General features: G+C 43.2%; 1 protein-coding gene across 1 annotated transcript in view; it reads right to left on the reverse strand.

Annotated features, from left to right (window-relative positions):
- The window catches only part of LOC124596197 (serine-threonine kinase receptor-associated protein-like), an 84,911-nt gene that overhangs the window by 18,203 nt on the left and 41,669 nt on the right, over positions 1–25,039 (reverse strand). Inside the window, 1 exon segment of the mRNA XM_047135243.1 lies at positions 21,261–21,411. Within this exon segment, the coding sequence (XP_046991199.1) occupies positions 21,261–21,411 (151 nt within the window).

Below are 25,039 nucleotides of genomic sequence, written 5' to 3' on the forward strand. Positions count from 1 at the left end.
GATACCAACAGATGTGATGAAAGAATCAGGAATTGATTTCCATGTGACTTAGGTCATGTGCTGTGTCACCATGATCAGTGAATCTAGCAGCGATGGGCCAACTCCGGTTTAAGTTGAAAGTATGCATAAGTCGAGTTCAAATCGAGTTAGAACAAAAAACTGAGAACTTTCAACACCATTCCCTCTTTTGTGTCATAGTAGATAACCATTCAATTCAGTTCACCAAATTGAGCTTCGTGGCACCAATCAGTGACTACAAAATTAAGTCACAAACATGATAGATACAGCATAGGAAGCAGGTCTTTTGGCTTGAAATTTTGATGATAGACTTAAGAAAAGACAAACATGCTATGTGGATTTTGGGGGCTATCAGGTGATCATAGGGGATCCAAATGATTGTTTATGATGATAACTGCATACCTCACTACAGGTCAACTATATAAGCTTTTGTGGTTTGAAATTTTGCAAACATGCTTGTGAAACATCTGAAATTTGCAGTAAAAATTTTGACAGCCATTGGTCAATCCCGAGGTAGTCAAATGGCTGTTCATGAGCATGAATTCATACCACAATTTTTGATTTATTGTTTTGAAAACAGACTTGTGAACCATTCAAAACTTGCTGTATGGATTTTAAGTTATCGGATGATCTTCATATAGCCAAATGGAGTGTCACGAGTATAAATGAATATTGTACTATGGGCTACAACTTTTTAAAGACAGACCCATGAGACACTCACAATTTACTGTATCCGTGTTACAGTGGTGAGCACCTAACTAGTGTGAAACAACCTGTAACACAGCACCAATCGCCACGCAACACGTTCAACTTGAGTTAGTAATAATCTCAACCCATGATAGATCACCCCATAAACCAAGCTGTCCCTAGAACTTGTTCAAAGCAAGCTGGCAGGAAAAGCTAAATTACCTTTCAATGTCATTTGCCATGTTCATGTCTACTCGGGTTGTAGCTTCTCTTATGATACAGAAACCAAACAGAATTGCCAGCAAAACTCTAATAGTGTTCACTTCCTTCATTAGTATCTGCACTGTTTGCGAACTAGTTTGATTGCAATTTTGTTTCTTATATGAAATTCGCAATCAAAACTGAATACACTTTTTTTACTGTATGGCATCCAAATGTCTTATGTAAAAGTATATGTTCCACCTATTGCAATTTTTTTTCTTAAAAGCTACATATTCAATGTTTTAATAATTGGCAATCTAATAGCCATGCCTCAACAAAAGCTTGAATGGCTATCTCTCTGCATGTCGCAATTTTGAGTCTTCTGGCATGATATTTTGAAGACAGTGATACATCCAGAATTTGCTGTAACGATTTGTTGGTGATATTATGATCTTAAGTTAACCAAATGCCTCATCACAAGCATTAATGGGACCACACTACAGATGAAATTTGAAAAAACACTCATGAGACACACTGAATTTTCTGTAGGAGTTTGACAGTGATCAGACGATCTTAATGTAGCCAAATGCCACTTTATGTGCATTAATGGTTTTTGTACTATAGGCCACATTTTGAAAATACACTCATGAGACAACTGCTAGGTCATCGGTCCTAGAATTCGATTAAAATAATTCCACAAGGGTGGGAGTAAAATAACCGAGACATACAAAACACAGCTGGAAGGAACGAGAAAAAACACAAGAATGACAAAAGTGCAAACAAACACTAAAATGGACAACATCGGACAAGCAAACCACAGAGGGACACAAGAAACATGCAGAAGAGATCAAAACAAGAGAGCACATTATTATGGCTGGCTGGCCACGAGAATAAAAAGGAGAAGCCAGCCACTCTGCAACACACTAAAACCTCCACCCTAAAAGCACCAGGGTGAAGGACACACAGGGACAAAGGTCAGGTGCTAAAACTTAGAGCAAATGATAAAACTCACCCTCACGAATAAAACTTAAAACTAAAGCTGCTGTTGAGGCACTGTAGCCCAACACCGAAGGTAGGGTGCTGGGAAAGTTAGAAGTCCAACGCAGAGCAGCTAAAAGTGGGCAGTCCAGCAAGAGGTGGACAACTGTCATTTGGGAGCCACAGCGACACCGAGGTGGGTCCTTGCAAAGGAGGAGGTAACCATGCGTTAGCCACATATGGCCAATGCGGAGCCAGCAGAGGACAACTGATTCCCTTCGAGAAGAACGCACGGAAGACTTCCACACACTCTTAGTCTTCTTAATGAGACACAGTTTGTTGTGTGTACTGTTATGCCATTCCGTCTCCCAAAGCTGAAAAACCCTGCAGCGTAAGAAGAACGCAGATCAGTTTCGGAGATGCCCGTCTCCAGAAGCGGCTTTTGCGTAGCCCCGTTTGGCAAGTTCGTTGCCTGGGATTCCAAAGTGTCCTGGGGTCCACACAAACACCACTGGACGACGCGACCATTCCATGGCATTGATGGACTTGTGAATGGATGCTACCAAAGAATGGCGAGGGTTCCACTGCTCGATAGCTTGAAGGCTGCTCCAGAATTCAGTACACAGGAGAAATGACTCACCAGGCCATCAGCAAAAATGCTCAAGAGCACGAGATATGGCCGCCAGTTCTGCAGTGGAAACACTGAAGCCATCTGGCAAGAAGTGCTGTTCAATATGTCCTCCACGAACATACAAAAAGCCGTCGTGACCATAAGGCATCGAGCCATCAGTGTAAACCAGTTCATGGTCCCTGTACATGTCGAGAATTGAGATGAAGTGATACTGGAGAGCCGCCAGAGTTAACAGTCCTTGGGACCACTGCAAAAGGTCCAACGAATCTGCGACCTAGATGTACATGAATGGACCTAGAGGAAAGGTGGTACAGAGAAGGACTCCAGTTCAGACAGAAGGGACTGGACGCAAACCACGATCTTAAGCCCTGACCTCGACCACTAATGCAGGAGATGAACCACTGTGGTTAGGAAAAAATGCCGGTAATTCAAATGTGCAGGAGAACTACGAATGAGTGCAACATAACTGGCGAGCCATTGTGCACACCTAACCTTCAATGGAGGAACTCCGTCCTCCACCAGGACACTGGTCACCAGACTCATTCTAAAAGCTCCCGTTGCTTGGCGAATGCCACAGTGGTGCACTGGGTCAAGTATATGCAATTTTGTGGGTGCCGCCGAACTGTAAACCAGACTCCCATAGTCAAAGCGGGATTGAACAAGGGCTCTGTAGAGCTGAGCAGTGTAGAGCAATCTGCACCCCAGTTAGTGTTGCTCAGCCAGTGGAGAGCATTGAGGTGCTGCCAGCACTTCTGCTTAAGCTGATGAAGGTGAGGTAACCAAGCCAATCTGGTGTTGAAAACCAGTCCTAACAATTGGTATGTCTCCACTACAGTGAGTGGATCATCATTAAGGTACAGAGAAAGTACAACTGACAGCCCTACAGCTGCTGCTAGACCATTAATAGCCACTAAAAATAGAGAGAGACTCAATACGGAGAATACGGAGCCCTGCAGAACACCATTCTCCTGAATACGGGGGAACTGTGGGAGGCACCAACTTGGAGCACAGAAAGTACGGAGCGACAGGAAGTTTTGGATAAAAATCAGAAGCGGGCCCTGGAGACCCCGCGCATACAATGTGGCAAGGATATGATGTTGCCAGGTCGTATCCTATGCTTTACGTAAGTAAAAAAAGATGTCTACCAGATGTTGGCATCTGGAAAAGGCTGCTCGGATGGCAGACTCAAGGGACACAAGATTATAAGTGGTACAGTGACCCTGGTGGAAGCCACCCTGACATGGAGCCAGCAGGCCACGTGACTCCAAGACCTAACCCAACCACCGACACACCATACATTCCAGCAGTTTACAAAGAAAGCTGATGAGGCTGATGGGCCAGTAGCTATCCACATCAAGCAGGTTTTGACCGGGTTTGAGCACCAGAATGATGGTGTTCTCCTGCCATTACGATGGAAAGGTTTCATCGCACTACATCCTGTTGAAGATGGCGAGGAGATGTCATTTGTAGTCAGACGAGAGATGTTTAATCATCTTACTGTGGATACGATCCGGCCCAGGAGCAGTGTAGGGGCAATGTGCAAGGGCGCTGAGGAGCTCCCACTCTGTACATGGGGCATTACACCGTTCACTGTGGCGTGTAGTGAACAGGAGGGCTTTCCTTTCCATTCACCGTTTGAGGGTGCGAGAGGCTGGGGGGTAGTCCTCCAATGCAGAGGCTCGAGCAATTGCATTTGTGTTGGTAGAGAGCATGCCTTTGATGTTAACACCAGGGGCACCTGTTAGGGTCTGATCTTCACCCAGACTTGGGAAGGTGATGTATGGCACCCAATGGTCGACACATACCTCTACCAACACTCCTGTATCCGTCGTTTTAGAAGCAGGCGAACACAGTTACAAGGCTGCATGAAGTCTATTAGGTACTCCAGGGATGGGCAGTGCTTATGTCACTGTAGAGCTCGCCGACACTAATTGCCTCAGCAATTTCCGGCGACCACCAAGGGACTGTTTTCCGCCAGGAGCATCCTAGAGAACAAGGGATCGCATTTTCTGCCGCAGAAATTATCGCTGTGGTGACCTGCTCAATCACAACATTGATGGCACCATGTGGGGGAGATTCAACGGTGACAGCAGCGGTGAAGGCTACCCAGGCTGCCTTGTTTAAAGCCCATCTGGGTAGGCGTCTATGGACATGATGCCGCATGAGTGACAGGAAGATGGGGAAATGGTCACTACCACACAGTCAATAGATGGGAGAAGGCCAGGACTGAAAACGGAGAAATCAATGACCAAATATGTGCCATGTGCCATGTGCCACACTGAAATGTGTAGGGGCACCTGTATTTAAGGGGCAGAGGTCGAGTTGTGACAGTAAATTTTCCACCTCCCTACCTCTTCCAGTAAGCATGGCGCCACCACACAAGAGGTTATGCGTGTTAAAATCTCCCAAAAGTAGGAAAGGTTTAGGGAGCTGATCAATCAGGGGAGCTAATATGTTGAGGAGTACTGCACCATCTGGAGGAAGATATACATTGTAGACAGTTATTTCCTGTGTCGTTCTTATCGTGACAGCCTCAGCTTGAAGAGGGGTTTGAAAGGGCACAGGTTCACTGCATACTGAGTTCAGGACATAGACGCAAACTCCACCTGACACACTATTATAGTCGCTATGGTTCCTGTAATATCCCTTATAGCCGCGGAGGGCAGGGCTCTGCATTGCAGAGAACCAGGTTTCCTGGAGGGCAATGCAGACAGCAGGTGTAAAGCTTAGCAGCTGCCGTAGCTCAGCCAGGTGGTGGAAAAAACCACCACAATTCCACTGGAGGATTACGTGATCGTGAGACTGGGAAGGCATGAAACACTCAATGAGGCAGTCTACACCTCAGGGTTACCTGCTGCCACCAGATGAGTACCTGCACGATCGACATCCATTGTGTTTGAGAGCCCAGCAGGACCTATGTCCTAAGCGAATGCCAGAATCTCCACCTCATCCTCAGATACAGTGCTTGGAGGTAGTGGTGGTGTGGGTGCCACTGCAGTGCCTTAGTTCTTGGGGATCTTTTTCTTTTTAGGTTTCTCTCCAGGCCCTTAGGTTTGTCTGGCTGGGAGGGCTTCACTGATTCAGTCTCAGGGACTGAGGAGAACTGTGAAGCCCTACAACCAGCTACCTGTGGTTGCTTCAGCCCCTAGCGAGTGTCAGCTTTGCCACCGGTAGGGACCTGGGAAGGGAGTGGCACAAGGGATCCCTTCCTCCTGAAGTAGGTTGCGCAGGAAGAACAGGGAGGGAAGTGCCCCACACCATCAAGGGTGTAGGTGGAGTCTGACAGCTGTGAGAGCCAACTGTACACGGTGGAATGGAAGATGGTAGAACCACTGTCACACGGGCAGCATACGTTGACGTCATATGCACAGGATGTTGCCTCTCATATTTTCTCTTAGCCTTAGTGTAGGTCAGTACGTCCAAGTTCTTTTATTACATTATTTTTCTTTCTTTCTGGAGAATCCTGGAGTCTGTCAGGCAAGTCGAATGGTGCTCTCCGCAGTTGACACAGATGGGAGGCGGAGCACAGGGAGTATTGGGATGTGAAGGACGTCCACAATGCCGACAGGTGATGCTGTAAGTACAGCAGGAAGACATATGGCCGAACTTCCAGTACTTAAAGCACCGCATTGGGGGAGGGATATATGGCTTTACGTCAGGTAGAACATCGCCTTGCCCTTCTCGGGTAATGTGTCACCTCGAAGGCTAAGATGAAGGCACTGGTGGTAACCTGATTATCCCTCAGACCCCAGTGGACACGCCGAACAAAATGGACACCTCACTTCTCTAAATTGGCGTGCAGCTTTTCTTCGGGCTGCAAAAGAAGGTCTCTGTGAAATATGATACCCTGAACCATATTTAAGCTCCTATGGGGCATGTTGGAAACAGAAACATGCCCCAGCTTGTCACAGGTGAGTAATGCCCGTGACTGGGCAGAGGATGCTGTTTTGATCAAGACTGGTCCTGACCGCGTTTTGGACAAGCCTTCCATCTCCCCAAAAGTGCTGAAACTGGGGTTTCATTGACAAGAAAGATTCCCCATCAACTCTCGTTCATATGAGGTACCGGGGTGAATAAGCTTCGCTGCCATCCTTCGTCTAGCATTCCACCCATGGTGTGGCCAGGGGGAGGGGAACATTTGGGGTCATATTTCTAAGCATTGAAGTTAGACCTTGACTGCTTAGAGACTGCTGGTGTTCGACCACCAGCAAGAGATGACGTACTACACTTTATAGCATGTCAACTGCCCTGATACCACCCACTACGACCAGGGGCCCTCTCCACGAGTGCCAGCCAGCTGTAGCAAAGGCAACCTGGCAGGATGCCCACTGCCGGGAGTCCCAATGCCCCAGGGTGACAAGCATCTACTCCTTGGCATATATGGGGAGTTAATGGCGCAGCCATCAGCAGAGCGATCCCTGTGTGGTCAGGCGGCTACAACCAACAGGGTACGTGGATGTCCCACCACAACGGACTGGCTAACGTGCTGGATATCAGGCGCAAATGAGCTAATGAGTCCATTCAAATGGTTCAAATGGCTCTGAGCACTGTGGGACTTAACATCTGTGGTCATCAGTCCCCTAGAACTTAGAACTACTTAAACCTAACCAACCTAAGGACATCACACACATCCATGCCCGAGGCAGGATCCGAACCTGCGCCGTAGCAGTCCCGCGGTTCCACACTGAGCGCCTGAACCGCCAGACCACCGCGGCCGCCAACGAGTCCATTATCGTCGACAGTGCAGAAAGCAATACTGCACAGAAGATGGAGGAAAACACACCCAGGAGGGTGGTCTCACCCAACAGCTGGAGAATGAGCGGAAGTGCAGATCCACGTCGACAAAGGATGCGCAAGGCCTCAGCGCATGATGGACATGATGCTCCATGTAAGGTGCCCTTACCCAATTGGCTCACTCTTCAGTAAAATTTTGAAAAATGTGGGTCAAATCCTACAGGGGACCATCACATAAAGGGCAAAACACGTGAGAGCCTCTTACAACACGCAGGAATACCTCGGGCCTATTCTAACCCCCAGTCTGCCAGGGGGGTTTCCCTCAGTCACAACATTAATGTTTCTATATAGATCCCTTGTACACACACACACACACACACACACACACACACACACACACACACACACACACACACAAAAGCTTCATGAAGTTTGATGAAACAAAATAAATAATAATAAGCTACTATACTTTTATAGGTCACAGATGGTGACATCCCATTCTGCAGGCATAGACTTAATTCTGTTCAACTTTGATTCAGTCTGGAAGACAGTGGTGAACTCCAACCTCACACAAAACCGTCATTGAGAGTGGCGGCCGCTGTGCACCGCGCAAACAACTCAAGTTGGTAACAATCTAGCTTGAGGTGACCTGAAAACCCCTGAACCCGAGTGAATCTGGTCTGGTAACTCTATGACCCACCTCTAGACTCTACAGTACACACAAAAATAAGTGTAATTGTTTGTTTACGGTAATGTTGAAGTTTCCAATTTTAATTTTGTGGAGTTATGGCCTTCAAATGTTGGAAGTTAACAACTCAACAAAAGTTGATGATTATCTGCATCGTAAATGATAAGATTATCAAATATTTCCAACATCGCAAAGAAATAAGATATAGTGCCGTCTACATGTGCAGCATATTCAAAAGTAAGGAAGGATTCTTAGATGACAAACCTAACAATTCCTACGGATCCAAAAAAGAGGGACACTCAGTTGTCTACATTCAACGACATGGAAGATAATTCTTCTAGTGTGGTTTCAAGAAGTAGAAGCACTCCTAGAAGTGGGAACATACTGCGAGAGAAGGTTTGTGGAATTGCTCTGAAGATCAACACTGAAAATTATGGCACATCTAATAGCTCATTGAATCATTTTAAAGAACATCATAATCTATCATTTGGAAGTTTAAGTGGAGTGAGAGGCTCTGGCCATAAGAGGTGTGAACTATTGGAAGAACATTACGTTGCCATGATTGATGCAGGTCTATGAGCCCAGATAAGTTTTCAATGCTGATGGAACTGCCTTCTTTGATAATTTATTTCCTGCAAAATCATATTCCATTAATGGACAAAAATGCCACAGAGGTAAAGAAAAAAGGTAAGAGAGGTATGATGCTATTCAGTGTAAATAATGATGTAAGTGGAATGTTGTGTTAATTCCCAGGTGTTTCCAAAACATAAAAATGCTACTTTATACTTTATATATAAAAACAAAGATGAGGTGACTTACCGAACAAAAGCGCTGGCAGGTCGATAGACACACAAACAAACACAAACATACACACAAAATTCAAGCTTTCGCAACAAACTGTTGCCTCATCAGGAAAGAGGGAAGGAGAGGGGAAGACGAAAGGAAGTGGGTTTTAAGGGAGAGGGTAAGGAGTCATTCCAATCCCGGGAGCGGAAAGACTTACCTTAGGGGTAAGTCTTTCCGCTCCCGGGATTGGAATGACTCCTTACCCTCTCCCTTAAAACCCACTTCCTTTCGTCTTCCCCTCTCCTTCCCTCTTTCCTGATGAGGCAACAGTTTGTTGTGAAAGCTTGAATTTTGTGTGTATGTTTGTGTTTGTTTGTGTGTCTATCGACCTGCCAGCGCTTTTGTTCGGTAAGTCACCTCATCTTTGTTTTTATATATAATTTTTCCCACGTGGAATGTTTCCTTCCATTATATTGATATCACTACTTTATACTTTTGAGTACAAGAGCAGACACTGGAGATGGAATCTTTATGACTTTTGCAGGCATTTAGATGCCACAATGGGTGCAACAGGAAGGAATTTGACTCATTGACTAATGCCCTATACATCCCATAGAGCACAATTTCTGAGGAATGTATATGTTTTTCTCTGAACGGCACAAGTCATATGTAGACTCTGGATCTACATATAATACACACTACTCTGTTAATGCCAAATACATAGTAGCACTTGTGCATCAGTCAGTTTCATTCTTTGAGAGTAAGGAAATGATGAGTCTCAGACTTCTACAGGTATAGGTTTGTTGCTGCACGAAATTCTGTGACACAACAGACTGTTAAATTGTTCCACAAAGGATGGCTGTGCCACTCAAGTTGCTGCACAAGAGAACAGTTCCAGAAGAATGCTGGAGTAGCAAAACTGATATTTCTAAAAATGCAACATTCCAGGACGTAGTAGTGATGATGGTGCCCTGACTTTTATACCTGAGATTGATGCAAATGAAGTGCTTATGAAGGAACACTGGTAGGAGCTCCCAGTGACAATGAGCAAGATGAGGAACAAAAGGGAGAGTGTTGCATCAAGTTTTGTTGCTGCTGCACAGGGAACTGATGCTGTCAGGTATTTCTTTTCCTCTCTTAATGTAAACAAATAAATTCTGACATATCAACGAGCTAGAGCAGCAACTTCTTTCACTGCAATATGCTGGAAGAACAAACAGGACATCTTGATTTTTTAAAAAAATAAAGGACATGTTCTGCGAAAAATGTCAATTTTGTATTTATTACATTTACATTTGTAGCCAAGGATATTGGAAATTTTGTAATTAAATAGCATTTTCATCACCTAATGCTTCAATTATGATTCTTCATCACTCTTTCCATGTACTGTGGCAAAAACCCCATTTACGGAAAACCTTATTCAAGGAAGAAATATCTGAGTTCCCAAAGATTTGTTAAAATGGGGCTTTACTGAATTAATGAGATGATTTCCAATGCAAAGCATAGAGATAGAGTTGAGAACCTAAATGCTGATGTAGTTGAAGTTGTTAGTACAGGTAGTGCATGAAAAGGTTGTCTAAGCTGATCAGGAATGTAGAACATTTGCAATTTACAATAAAGCAAAGACATTTCATGTAGTTAAAACCAGTGTACATAAAATTGAACTAGAAAGTAAGCAGGTACAAAGTTGGAAAAGTACACTTTGTTAGAGGAAATTAAAATGTTGCCACATTCTCGGTATTAAGTGAAGTCAAAACTTTCGAATGTGACAACAGAGTAATCAATAACTGATGGTAGCTTCTAATGTGTATGCATTTTTTACTGGAATGGTAATTGCGAACTGTATAATGTTCAAAGATTCTGATATACTTGCAGTTGACTTGATTGATAAAAGTAGGATTTCATCCAATGCTGCGAAAACTAGGCCAGGAACCTGGGATCAGATGAATTTTGGAAGTAGGAATAGGTAGGAGGTACACTGATCCTTAGTGGATACACTACTTGTTGAGTACAGTTGTGCATCCAACCTGCTAACAACTCACAATCGCTGTCATTCAAAAAGTGTGATTAATTTGTAACTTAAGAGGTTGATAGTCAAATTGTACAGAACTATGTAAACCACTCGCAGATTTTTTTTTGTTGGGGTTTAAGGGCGCTCAACTACTGAGGTCATTAGCGCCCAGTCACTGTTGTTAGAGCACATGGAATCTAGTAAAACTCGAGGGGATGGGGGGGACACCAGAAGGACCTGACAAAGATGCAGATAAAATAAGTAAAAAGGTTAGATGTTTTTGGACAAGCCAGTCAAAGTTATAAAACGCAGAATACGAGCAGCTGCTCGAGCGTCATCAGCTAAAACATCTAAACCACTCGCAGAAACATATAATCAGATACTGGAAGAGATATCTATGTGGAAGAAGTATCTAAATGCTCCATATCCATGCAAATGTGATTTAGTCTGCCACCAATTAAATGTGACATTATTTGTTGATGAATGCAGCGTGTCGATCTGTTTTAAATGCTGAAACACCTGACAATTATAAAAGCTGATCATCATAAAATCTTAGTTGTGTTTCAATAAATGTGACTCAATTGAAAACTATGTGCTGCAGTGTAGTGCACTTTCTTTAACAAAAGTCAATCCAACCCATAAACAGCAGCAGTACAATCCAAAACGTGTATGCGATATGAGCCCACTAAATGCAAATAAACCTTTCAAGTACATTACAAGGGCTGATCCCATGTAAAATAAGTTTTGACATCTTCAATTTTTATTTATCAAGAAGGAAAATTTTCATGAAAATCAAATAATTACTGACTAAGAAGCTTTACCTCTTTTTATTGTGTATGCTACCACTTAAGCTTCTGAAGCAAAGTTAGCGGGTTCCAAAATGCTGGCCACTCAATCTTATTGTGCAGATTCCTAACAGTTTCAGCAAGACAATGAAGCCATGCTAAATTTTTCTCCTAAAAGAATGTATAGTGTCAGCCAATTGTATATTCTGGGTTTTTCACGATCATTGATCATTTCAGAAATTGTGGGGACCAATATGAAATGAGTATATTTCAAATCAAGCACAGTCCCTATCGTAACTTGCAACATATATTTTATTGTCTCTTGTGGTCTTGATTTAGCAAAAACATTAATAGCAACCTCAGACCTTACACAGATGATGGAATTGTCTGTAATGAAGTAGGCTTACTGCCTACAAAAAAGAGGCAGCACAAATATTCAGTCTGATATTGATACATTATGTGATCAAAAGTATTCGGACACCTGGCTGAAAATGACTTACAAGTTCGTGGCATCCTCCATTGGTAATGCTGGAATTCAATATGATGTTGGCCCACCCTTAGCCTTGATGACAGCTTCCAATCTAGCAAGCATACGTTCCATCAGGTGCTGGAAGGCTGGGGAATGATAGCCCATTTTTCACAGAGTGGTGCATTGAGGAGAGGTATCAATGTCGGTCAGTGATGCCTGGTATGAAGTCTAAGTTCCAAAACATTCTGAAGATGTTCGTTAGGTTTTAGGTTAGGACTCTGTGCAGGCCACTCCATTACAGGGATGTTATTGTCATGTAACCACTCCACCACAGGCCGTGCATTATGAACAGATGCTCAATCATGTTGAAAGATGCAATTGCCATCCCTGAATTGCTCTTCACTAGTCGGAAGCAAGAAAGTGCTTAAAGCATCAATGTAGGCCTGTGCTGTGATAGTGCCATGCAAAACAAGGGGTGCAAGCCCCCTACATGGAAAACACGACCACACCATAACACGACCTCCTCCGCATTTATTGTTGGCACTACACATGACGATGTTCACCGGGCATTCGCCATACCCACACCCTGCCATCAAATTGCCACATTGTGTACCATGATTCAGCACTCCACACAACATATTTCCACCGTTCAATTGTCCAATGTTTATAGTCCTTACACCAAGCGAGGTGTCGTTTGACATTTAGAGGTGTGATATGTGGCGTATGAGCAGCTGCTCGACCATGAAATCCAAGTTTTCTAACCTCCCACCTAACTGTCATAGTGCTTGAAATGTATCCTGATGTGTAGTTTGGAGTTCCTGTGTGATGGTCTGGATAGACTTCTGCCTATTACACATTAGAACCCTCTTCAACTGTCAGTGTTCTGTCAGTCAACAGACGAGGCCGGCCTGTACACTTTTGTGCTGTATGTGTCCCTTCACGTTTCCACTTCACTATCACATTGGAAACAATGGACCTAGGGATGTTTAGGAGTGTGGAAATCTCGCATACAGACGTATGACAGAAGTGATCCCCAACAGTCTGACCACGTTCGAAGTCCGTGAGTTCTGCGGAGTGCCCCATTCTGCTCTCTCAGGATGTCTAATGACTACTGAGGTCACTGATATGGCGTACCTGGCAGTAGGTGGCAGCATAATGCACCTAATATGAAAAATGTATGTTTTGGGGGTGTCCGGATACTTTTGATCACATAGTGTATGATTTTAAAGTTGTGCCAACTTGCTCTAAATGACCACAAATATAAAATTGTGCTTTTCAAAAATTGCAAAACATAGTATCCTAAGATCAGAAAATCGATGAGTCACAATTTGAATCATTCAACTCACAAATAGCTGTACGCAACATTTCATACGGACATGGAACGAAATGAACACACAGGCTCAGTAGTAAGCAAAGTGTATGGCAGACTACTGTTCATCAGTAAGACACTAGGAAAAACAACTAGTCGCACTGGAGATTGCTTTCAAACCACTCTTACAACCCATCCTAGAATATTGCTGAAGTATGTGGCACCAGTCCTGAACAGGACTACCAGGGGATATTGAAAGTGTACAAAGTAGGCTATCATGAATGGTCACAGGTTTGTTTGCGCTGTATAAGACTGGCACACAGCTGCTGAAAAATTGGAAGTGATACGCCCTTGAAGATAGATGCGAGCTATCCCACAACAGCCTGATTACAAAGTTCCAAGAACCTCTGAATACAGTAAAACCCCAATTTTACATTCCTGTATTTTATGTTTTCTCACTTTTTACGTCATTTTTGTCGGTCCCAGAGGAAGTCTTATTCTCCTAACGTAATGCTTTCCTGTTATTAATGATCCCATGTTTCAACATTTTCTGCAATTTTAAGTTTTCTCTGATGTTATCACAAGCTTTAACATTGATTTCCACACAGATTTCTGCAAACAGTGCATCGTATTCCTGCTCAAAGTCAGCCTTGGATCAAAGCAGAAAACGCAGACTATACACAAAACTGTTGACCATGTAACAGAGCATTAGTGCAGTAAGCTAGATTTTCATTGTCAATGTGCTGGGTCATGACCACCTGTGTTACAGGTTTGCAGCATCTGGAAGGTAGCGGAAGTATGAGTTATTGCCTTGGAAATAACTACGATCCGATGATAGCGACTCTAGTAGTAAGCTCCTTTCTGCTCACTGCATTTTACTTCAACAGTTTTAATTTAATGTCACAGTCATTTATGCAAATAAACACCACTTTTGAAGACAGCTGTCTCTATAATGGGCTTCCACAAATTGTTACTTCTGTGTGAAATACTGTGTGTGTGCAGTCTCAGGTTGGTACAACCTGATGTCAGACAAACATTCCTCCTCCAGATGCCATGTAACATGACGATTTCCGACCTCTTTTTCACCTAGGACATCCCTGAACCAGGTAACCACCTTGTCGGCAAAAAGCTGTAGATTTCATGCCTACTATTCTCTGTTTACAAAGACTGCTAACTTCAGAGTTATAAACATTGTGTTACAAGTTTTACTTATCATAATTTTGTAATGGTTATCAATAATGAGTCTCACATTACAACACGGATATCTTTTTAATGTGGTTTCATGACGGAACAAACCTAATTGCTGTTAGAAAGAGAAACAATTATTTAAGATAATTTGAAATGGGCAAAAAGTTTTAATTTCATATTTTGAAAAATATAAAGAGAATGACAGTAAGAGTAGTTTATTCATTTTCAACTTTTTGTGTTTCCCTAGTTTTCCTGAATTTTACACTTTTTGGGTCAGTAACAGAAAAGGGTAAAAAGGGGGTTTTACTGTACACACATACTACAATTCCCTATTGTAGTGCTCCCACTGTGACAGCAGACAAGATTAGACTAATTACAGTGCACTCAGCAATCACTGTTCCTGCTCTCCATACACTAATGGATTATTGATTTACAGATGGCAGCTTTTTCCAGGGACATCTGTTTACGTCATGTGGTGAGAGAATTGTTTCTTAGTGTAGCCTGAATTCAATGGATAATCTCCATCCTACTACTTAGTAAGTTCTGGCTACTCTCACTGGTTAGTTTCTTAGTAGAGTGACCACAACTACAGTGAGAACTTCGGTCATCATACATTCATTCTCCGATTAGCTAATGAGTAAACAAAATGTGAGTTCCTTGAATATTTTGCCAACTTTCAGGCATGCATCCAGGACAGTATTATTTTCTCTTACAATATTTCAGATGATTACTTTACAGCCATTTTGAAAGTGAGTCAATTGCAAATTTAAACCACTTGACACGATGTTGTGGAGTGGAGTAAATGCATGTGTCGGAGATAACACTGTCAGTAACAATGGGAGTTGCTGATAACCAATTTACTGTAATTTCTGCTAGAACAAAGATGTGGGCCTGATAGATGTACCAACAAAGACCTACATTAGCACAAATGGCTTACAACCAAAGATTATCTAGTATTGTAGGAAACTGTGATTTTGGCTTTAAATTTTGAAGATTCTTTCAATAATAGGATGATACTGGCACCACCAACTAAAAAAGAAAAAAAATGTCATTTCAGAATGAATGACTGTGCATAAATAATGCACTGCTTAAAAGACAGCATCGGTTCAGGAGACCACTATCCATCCTCCATATCAGTTTTCTTAGGTTATAGATTAAGTACAATACTACATACTAACTGTTAGAATCTCTACCATAAATTGAAAATGATAAAATTACATTTTCTTCCTGCACCCCATCGCCTGCAATTGAAAAGTATACAAAATTAATGCAACCATTTCTTCCTATCATCATAATGAAACACTGTATTGCACTGCTAGCTGCAACAGGCAAAAAATGTGCTTTGTTGGTTCCACACATCTTTCTAGATTTGACAGAGATAAACTCATGCTGGAGTGTTGTTCTCTGGCACATCTGTGTAGATGTTGGGACAGAAACAGCTAAGTAAAAAAATCCATGTGACCCAAACGTTTATTTATATGAAAAAAGCCAACTTCAGAATTTTCCTTTGTGAGAGACCATGTGTTCATAATTCGTGTTCCAATTTGAAATTCTAGATTCGCTTATGTACTGCTGTGTCACTTCTGCGTAATCTTTCACTGCTCAATCTAATTTGTAGTAAATCGGCATTTGTGATTTAGTTACTGTAGCAGATATTCTAACACATTGTGATACGTCTAGTTTACCCTTAAAGAAGTGTGTGTGTGTGTGTGTGTGTGTGTGTGTGTCATATATATATATATATATATATATATATATATATATATATATATATGAATTAATAGAGGGGAAACATTCCACATGGGAAAAATATACCTAAAAACAAAGATGATGTGACTTACCAAACGAAAGCGCTGGCACGTCGATAGACACACAAACAAACACAAACATACACACAAAATTTTGTGTGTATGTTTGTGTCCATCGGCGTGCCAGCGCTTTCGTTTGGTAAGTCACATCATCTTTGTTTTTAGGTATATACATAAACAAAGATGATGTGACTTACCAAAAGGAAGCGCTGGCAGGTCGATAGACACAAACAAACACACAAACATACACACAAAATTCAAGCTTCCGCAACCAACGGTTGCTTCATCAGGAAAGAGGGAAGGAGAGGGAAAGACGAAAGGATGTGGGTTTTAAGGGACAGGGCAAGGAGTCATTCCAATCCCGGGAGCAGAAAGACTCACCTTAGGGGGAAAAAGGACGGGTATACAGTTGCGCACACACACACACACACACACACACACACACACACACACACACACACACACATATCCATCCACACATATACAGACACAAGCAGACATATTCATGGCCTTTGAATATGTCTGCTTGTGTCTGTATATGTGTGTGTGTGTGTGTGTGTGTGTGTGTGTGTGTGTGTGTGTGGGTGGGTGGGCGCGCGCGAGCGAGTGTATACCCGTCCTTTTCCCCCCTAAGGTGAGTCTTTCCGCTCCCGGGATTGGAGTGTATACCCGTCCTTTTTCCCCCCTAAGGTGAGTCTTTCCGCTCCCGGGATTGGAGTGTATACCTGTCCTTTTTCCCCCTAAGGTGAGTCTTTCCGCTCCCGGGATTGGAATGACTCCTTACCCTCTCCCTTAAAACCCACATCCTTTCGTCTTTCCCTCTTTCCTGATGAAGCAACCGTTGGTTGCGAAAGCTTGAATTGTGTGTGTATGTTTGTGTGTCTATCGACCTGCCAGTGCTGTCTTTCGGTAAGTCACATCATCTTTGTTTTTAGATATATTTTTCCCACGTGGAATGTTTCCCTCTATTTTTTAGTTTGCTAATAACTGCAATCAACTTCAAAAAGTTTTAGGAAATTAGTAATTTTTACCACAAGTTTTTCTGTTGCCTTAATAGAAATCTTGTTTTCAGTAAATGCTCCTTTTAGAAAATTAGCAATTTTTTTTCCTCAACAGATATAAAAGAATCAGCAGGCTTAGTATAAGGTTATTTGTTCACTTGCACCAGCCAAAGTGCTGTGAATACTTTTCTCAAACATTCGTAAGCAGCTGGAAATCATCACGTCTACTGTCAAATGATCAGCAGCTGCTGTGAATCGGTGTGTTGGAAGAGCTCCCGAGAGTCCGGTAAATGTGGTACCAGTACCAAAGGTACCTTAAGTACTATTCGCTCCTATGGAACTCGCCTCCTCTGCAGAAAGTACAGGTTCTGTCATTACTCGTCCTTTAGACTGGTAGATCTAAGCATCCTGCATTGTGTGGACGGGATCTGGGAGGACTCCGGGTGTTACACTGATCCCCCTAACCAACAAGTCTGAGGTGCTGTCTTTCACTGAAACTGAGCCAGTGGAACTGAACTCAGTTCACTGTTTTGGTGAAACCCATTTGATTTGGTGTCAAGAGGGAAACACAAAAAGGTAGGGTCTATTAATTGTCAGCAGTTCACACGTATGGCAAATGATGGTACCCCTTAGGGAAATACCAGCAAGAGACAGGAAAGGACACAGGTGCACTCAGTGAGTATGTTTGGAGGCCTCAGTCAACACGTTGAAAAGGCTATTCTGCCAGACATTGAAAGAAAAGGGTGCCAACAACTGCAGATTGTGGCACATGTTGGAACAAATGATGCCTGTCATCTGGGCTCTGATGTCCTACCTCGATCATTCTGCTGACTGGCAGAGAAGGTTGGGAAGACAGCCTTGTGCAAGGAATTTCAACAAAGCTCACAATTTCATCATTTTCTCCAGAATTGATTGCAGCCCTCTGGTCCTGAGTGTGGAGTGAACTAGAGACTTCGAAAGTTTTATGACAAGCTGGGTTGCGACTTCCTGGACTTGAGCCATAGGGTTGAGAACTGTAGGGTGGACCTAAATGGATCAGATGTGCACTACCCATCAGAGGCTGCTACCCAGGTAGCTGACTGTGTGTGGGATGCACACAAGGTTTTTAGAATAGGTGAATCTCGGTTCAATCTAGGTAACAATGGCTGTAGGAAACCCAGAAGTAACAGTGTAAGATCGACAAAAATTCCTCTCGAGGGAGTGAGTATTAAAATCCTAATTGTTAATTGCCAAAGCATTCACTACAAAGTGTCTGCGTTTGAAGCACTCTTGAAAAGCAGTGAAGCTCGTATAATGCTAGGTACAGAAAGCTGATTGAAACCTGAAATTAATAGCAGTGATATTTTTGGGGAAAATTTAAGTGCTTATCAAAAGGATAGGCTAATGGGAAATGGAGGTGGTGTACTTGTCACAGTAGACAAGGAACTTAAATCCACCGAGATAGAAATTGAAGCTACATGTGAGACTGACTGGGCAAGACTCAGTATCACAGATGGGCAAGACATGGTAATTAGATCTTTCTACTGCCACCAGCCTCATCTCCTGATGTAACCAAAAACTTTAGTGGGAAAAAGAAAAACCCTCAGTTCACTTGTACGTAAGTTCCCCAATCATACTGTGATCATTAGTTTTGTTAGTGGTGGGCATGAGAAGACACCCTGTGAAACATTACCAAATACCTTCTCTGAAATCTACCTAGAACAGATAGCTCAGAACCCCACTCATGACAGACATGTAAAGAACCGACAGCGTCATATCTCAATGAGGATCTTGAAAGTTTCCGCATAGGGCAGGAGCACGTAGAGGATCTCTGACTCAAGCATAAAAGAACAGTCGACAATCCACTGGATAGATATGCATCCAGTACAACAGTTCTTAGTCGGAGGGACACTCCATAGTCACTGAAAAGAAACACATAAAGAAACAGACTACTTTACGAAGGAAAACCCAGGAGAATTGCCTCAATTTAATCCTTGTACCACTGAAAAGATGAGTAAAATCAGTATTAGTGTCAGTGGTGTTGAGAGACAGCTGAAATCCCAATGAGATTATATACTGAATTTGCAGCTGAATTAGCCCCCTTCTAATTATAATCTATCATAGATTCCTTAAATAAAAAACCGTGCACTGTATTTGGAAGAATGCACAGGTAACAACCATCTCCAAGAAGGGTAGTAGGAGTGATCCATAAAACTACTGTCCAATATCCTTGACACTGATTTGTTTTAGAATCTTAGAACATATTGCAACCTTGAACTTAATGACGTACCTTGACCAGAATAACGTCCTCCATGCCAATCAGCATGCCTTCACCAAAACAGTCATCATGTGAAACCCGCCTTGTACTTTTCTCACAAGACAAAGTGAAAGTTTTGGATCAAAGCAGTCAGATGGCTGCAGTATTTCTTAATTTCCACGAAGTATTTGACTCAGTATCACAAGTACACTTATTGTTGAAAGTTCTATCAGTATGGGGCATCAAGTGAAGTTTCTGATTGGACTGAGGACTTTTCGGTACGTAGGACACAGCATGTTATCTCAGATGGAAATCCATCATCAGATGTGGAAATACCTTTGGGTGTGAACAAAGGAAGTATGTTGATATCCTTGCTGTTCATGTTGCATATTAATGACACCGCAGACAATACTAATAGTAACATCAGGCTTTTCACAGATGATGCAGTTATCTATAATGAAGTAACATTTCAAAAAAGCTTCATAAATATTCAGTCAGATCTTGTTACGATTTCAGACTGGTGCAAAGATTGGCAACTTGGATTAAATGTTCAGAAATATAAAATTGTGCACCTCACAAAATGAAAAAAACAATGGAATATCCTATGACTATAATATCAATGAGGCACAGTTGGAATTGGCGAACTCACACAAATACCCAGGTGTACACTTTACACAGATATGAAATAGAATGATCAAATAAGCTCAGTTGTGCATAAAGTAGGTGGTAGACTTTAGTTTATTGGTAGAATACTGGGGAAGTGCCATTACTGTACAATGGAGGTTGCTTACAAATCACTCATATGACCCAACCTAGAATGTTGCTTACATGTATGGGAACCATACACTAGAACTAACAGGGATACTGAATGTATACAGAGAAGGGCAGCACAAATGGTCACAGGTTTGTTTGACTCATGGGAGAGTCATTCAGTAATGCTGAAGAAATGGAACTGGCAGATTCTTGAAGATGTGAACTATACCAGCATAGCCTACTGACAAAGTTTCAAGGCTCTAGGAACTTAATACATATTGCTCGCAAGCGGATTGTGAGGACAAGATAAAAATAATTAGAGAACACACACAGACATTCGAACAATCATTCTTCCCATGCTCCATAGATAAATGGAAAAGGAAGAAATCCTACTAACAGGTAAAATGGGACATACCCTCAGCCATGCACTTTGCGATAGTTTGCAGAGTATGGATGTAGATGTATTTCCAAAGAAGTGAAGGCTGGACTGGAAATAATTTTTAATCTGTACTATTTTCCTCCAAATAAAGTTAGACATATTCGCAGTATATTTACTCCCTCGTGAAGTTCGTTGTAAATCATCCATTGCAGTTCAAAAGGAACAATGATGTGTATAATTACATTATCAGAAGTAAAAATGGCATTCAGACATTAACACAAAAGGGGTGCACCATGCTGCAACATCAAATTTTGGTCACTTACCCATTGATAGCAAAGTAAAATTTGAAAACAAAGTGAAAGGAGAATTTCTATTAGTGTAATGTGTAAATAGTGGTGGGTAGGAATGACTACCTCACATCTGAATAATAATAATAATAATAATAATAATAACAATAACAAAGCTTATAAATGTTCTCCATGTAGTCATATTTAAAAATTAATTTCCAATGTGAATGTGAAATGACTTGTTCCACACTATTGCAATTTTTCATGCAAAATGAACCATGGAACATGAAACTAACAGAAGAAGTACTTACTTGCTTCCGGTTTGTTGAGATCAAAGACTCTGATAAGCTTTTCGTTGCTACCAGTTACAAAAAGTTCACTATCTGAAGAAAAATTAACACTCTTTACGATATGATTATGTTGAAAAGAATGAATTTCTTCACCGGAAACAGCATCCCACACCTGAAAGGAGTAATACACAGAATAAACTGATTGGACTACTGTAATAATTACACACTGATTTCCGTATATTAGAGCAAAATCACAAAAACAGCAATTTTGAGAAACAAAGCAACTGACACAAAAGATGAAATATCACTACAATGATGCATGAAACAGCCACATGGAAACAAGTCGCAAAATATTTCTGTCACATATACATAGCACACAACTGCACACTTATGAGCAGAGTATCAACTGGTGCTATGACAGAAAAAAGGTGACACAATCAACTTTTTTGAATGGTGTGGAGGCATAGTTTATTGGTCAAACTACAATGAAAAGCCATTAGTTCACATGCAGCTAATAGAGAATACCTCCAACATATTTGTCTGCACAAGAGGATGGCAACAACATCACATTTGGAACAGCTCTGGTGGTTTAACTGCAGGAAAGGTGATGATGCAGACCAGCTGACCTATGAACTTACCTAGTACATGCCGATGGCTGCCATAGTAAAGCTTGCAGACACCAGCATCTTCATCACTGCACAGTACCCAAAAGCCATGGAGAAACAAACAAGGTGAGGTCATCATAATCCCAATGCTAGGAAAGGACTCTTGCTTCCCCCTCAAACTACAGGCCAATTGGCTTGGTAGCTGCACTATTAAAAATCTTCAAACCTCTGTACCTCAAATGACTCCTGCAACATATGGAAGCTGAGAACTCCTCCCTGAGAAGCAGTCTGCAGTAAGAGGACATGTAACATGTCTACTTCTATGCCTTGTTGAGGTTGTAATGGATGCCACAAGGCACTGAGAGAACTTTGGTACTATACTTCCATATCGATGCGACTGTGTGGCATGAAAACCTCCTGTACAAGCTACTCATTCAGGGAATTCTTACCTTCATGCGCACACTTTCCCTGTGTGTGCACAGAACAATGTTTTCACATCCCATCCTCGCTGGTGTTCTACATCTACAAAAATACTCCACAAGCCACAATACGGTGCGTGGCAGAGCACACCCTGCATCACTCCTATTTATTCTCCCCCCCATTCCACTGGGAAACAAAGTGAGGGAAAAAACTTTTTTTTTTTTTTTTTTTTTTGTGGTTTTCGGGCGCACAACTTCAATGGTCATTAGCGCCCTGACTACTCTAAGAATGCACCGCGAGGCACAAGTTGACAACAACAACTAAAAGGGAAAACAATAAAAGACAGACTGACAGGCATAGGATTAAAAAACATCATCAAACGTCCTTAGCGAGGTGCGTCAAACTGATAAAACAAAGAACACGAGCAGCTGCTCGTGGGTCATCCGCTAAAATGGCATCGAAAGTATTAGGCAGGTTAAGATCGAGGCGCAGTGTGTTAAGATCAGGACAGGACATTAAAATGTGTCTAACCGTCAGCAAGTGCCCACATGGGCAGAACGGCGCCGGCGCAGCCGTCAGCAGATGGCGATGGCTGAACCGGCAGTGTCCAATTCTTAACCTTGCTAAAACGACCTCCTCCCGCCGAGAAGGGCGTGAGGAGGACGCCCAAGCCACGGGAAGAGGTTTTAAGGCCCGAAGCTTGTTGTCGGTAAGTGCAGCCCAATCGGCATGCCACAGCGACACAACGCGCCGACAAATGACCCTGCTAAAATCGGACGAAGGGACACAACAAGAAGCTGTCCGAGGCTGGAGGACCGCAGCCTTGGCCGCGGCATCTGCAGCTTCGTTCCCAGGGATACCGACATGGCCAGGAACCCACATAAAGCTAACCGGCGTACCGACGTCCACCAGCTGCTGAAGAGAGCGTTGGATCCGGTGTACGAAAGGGTGAACCGGGTACGGATCACTGAGGCTCTGGATGGCGCTCAGGGAATCTGAGCAGATGACATAAGCAGAATGTCGGTGGCGGCAGATGTAAAGAACAGCCTGGTAGAGGGCAAAGAGCTCAGCTGTGAAGACCGAACAATGGCCATGGAGCCGGTATTGGAAACTTTGTGCCCCGACAATAAAGGAACACCCGACCCCGTCATTGGTCTTAGAGCCATCTGTATAAATGAAAGTCATGTTGTTGAACTTCGAACGAAGTTCCAAAAAACGGGAGTGGTAGACCGAACCGGGGGTGACCTCTTTTGGGAGCGAGCTGAGGTCGAGGTGAACGCGGACCTGAGCCTGGAGCCAAGGTGGCGTGCGGCTCTCTCCCACTCGAAAGGTTGCAGGGAGTGAAAAATGAAGGTGTTGAAGGAGGCGACGAAAGCGAACGCCAGGGGGTAGCAAGGCAGAGACATACAACCCGTATTGAAGGTCAAGAGAGTCGTCAAAAAAGGAACGATAAGACGGATGGTCGGGCATTGACAGTAGCCGACAGGCATACCGACAAAGCAGTATATCGCGCCGGTAGGTGAGTGGCAATTCGCCAGCGTCAGCATGAAGACTCTCTACGGGACTGGTATAAAATGCTCCTATCGCAAGTCGTAAACCCCGATGTTGTATGGAGTTGAGGCGGCGTAAGATGGATGGCCGTGCAGAGGAGTATACGAAGCTCCCATAATCCAGCTTGGAGCGGACGATCGACCGATATAGACGAAGTAGGACGGTTCGATCCGCTCCCCACGACATACCACTGAGAACACGGAGGACATTTAAAGAACGGGTACAACGGGCGGCCAAATATGACACATGTGGAGACCAGCTAAGTTTCCTGTCAAAGGTAAGGCCTAAAAATTTGATCGTCTCCACGAGTGGGAGAGCGACGGGACCGAGTCGTAAGGACGGTGGGAGAAACTCTTTGTAGCGCCAGAAGTTAATACAGACCGTCTTCTCGGCAGAAAAACGGAAGCCATTGGCGACACTCCAGGAGTAAAGACGGTCAAGAGAACGCTGAAGACAACGCTCCAGGACACGTGCACACTGCGCGCTGCAATAGATGGTAAAATCGTCCACGAAAAGGGAGCCTGATACATCAGCTGGGAGGCAATCCATTATTGGATTGATCGCGATGGCGAAGAGAGCGACGCTCAAAACTGAGCCCTGTGGCACCCCATTCTCCTGGCGAAAGGTGTCGGACAGGACAGAACCCACACGTACCCGAAACTTTCGATCCATTAAAAAGGAATGAATAAAAAGAGGGAGGCGACCGCGAAAGCCCCATGTATGCATAGTGCGGAGAATGCCCGCCCTCCAACAGGTGTCATAAGCCTTCTCCAAATCAAAGAACACAGCCGCGGTCGGGCGCTTCCGCAAGAAGTTATTCATAATGAAGGTCGACAAGGTAACCAGATGGTCAACAGCAGAGCGGCGCCTTCGAAATCCACATTGTACATTGGTAAGTAGGCGTCGAGACTCGAGCAGCCAAACCAATCGAGAGTTAACCATTCGCTCCATCACTTTACAGACACAGCTGGTAAGCGAGATAGGTCGATAACTGGAAGGCAAGTGCTTGTCCTTCCCCGGCTTAGGAATCGGGACAACAATAGACTCGCGCCAGCATGCGGGAACATGTCCCTCAATCCAGATGCGATTGTATGTACGAAGAAGAAAACCTTTACCCGCAGGAGAAAGGTTCTTCAGCATCTGAATATGAATAGAATCAGGCCCTGGAGCGGAGGACCGTGATCGGCCAAGTGCGGTTTCGAGTTCCCGCATGGTGAATGGGGC

The sequence above is a fragment of the Schistocerca americana genome, chromosome 2 (assembly GCF_021461395.2).
Source record: "Schistocerca americana isolate TAMUIC-IGC-003095 chromosome 2, iqSchAmer2.1, whole genome shotgun sequence".
NCBI lineage: Eukaryota > Metazoa > Arthropoda > Insecta > Orthoptera > Acrididae > Schistocerca > Schistocerca americana.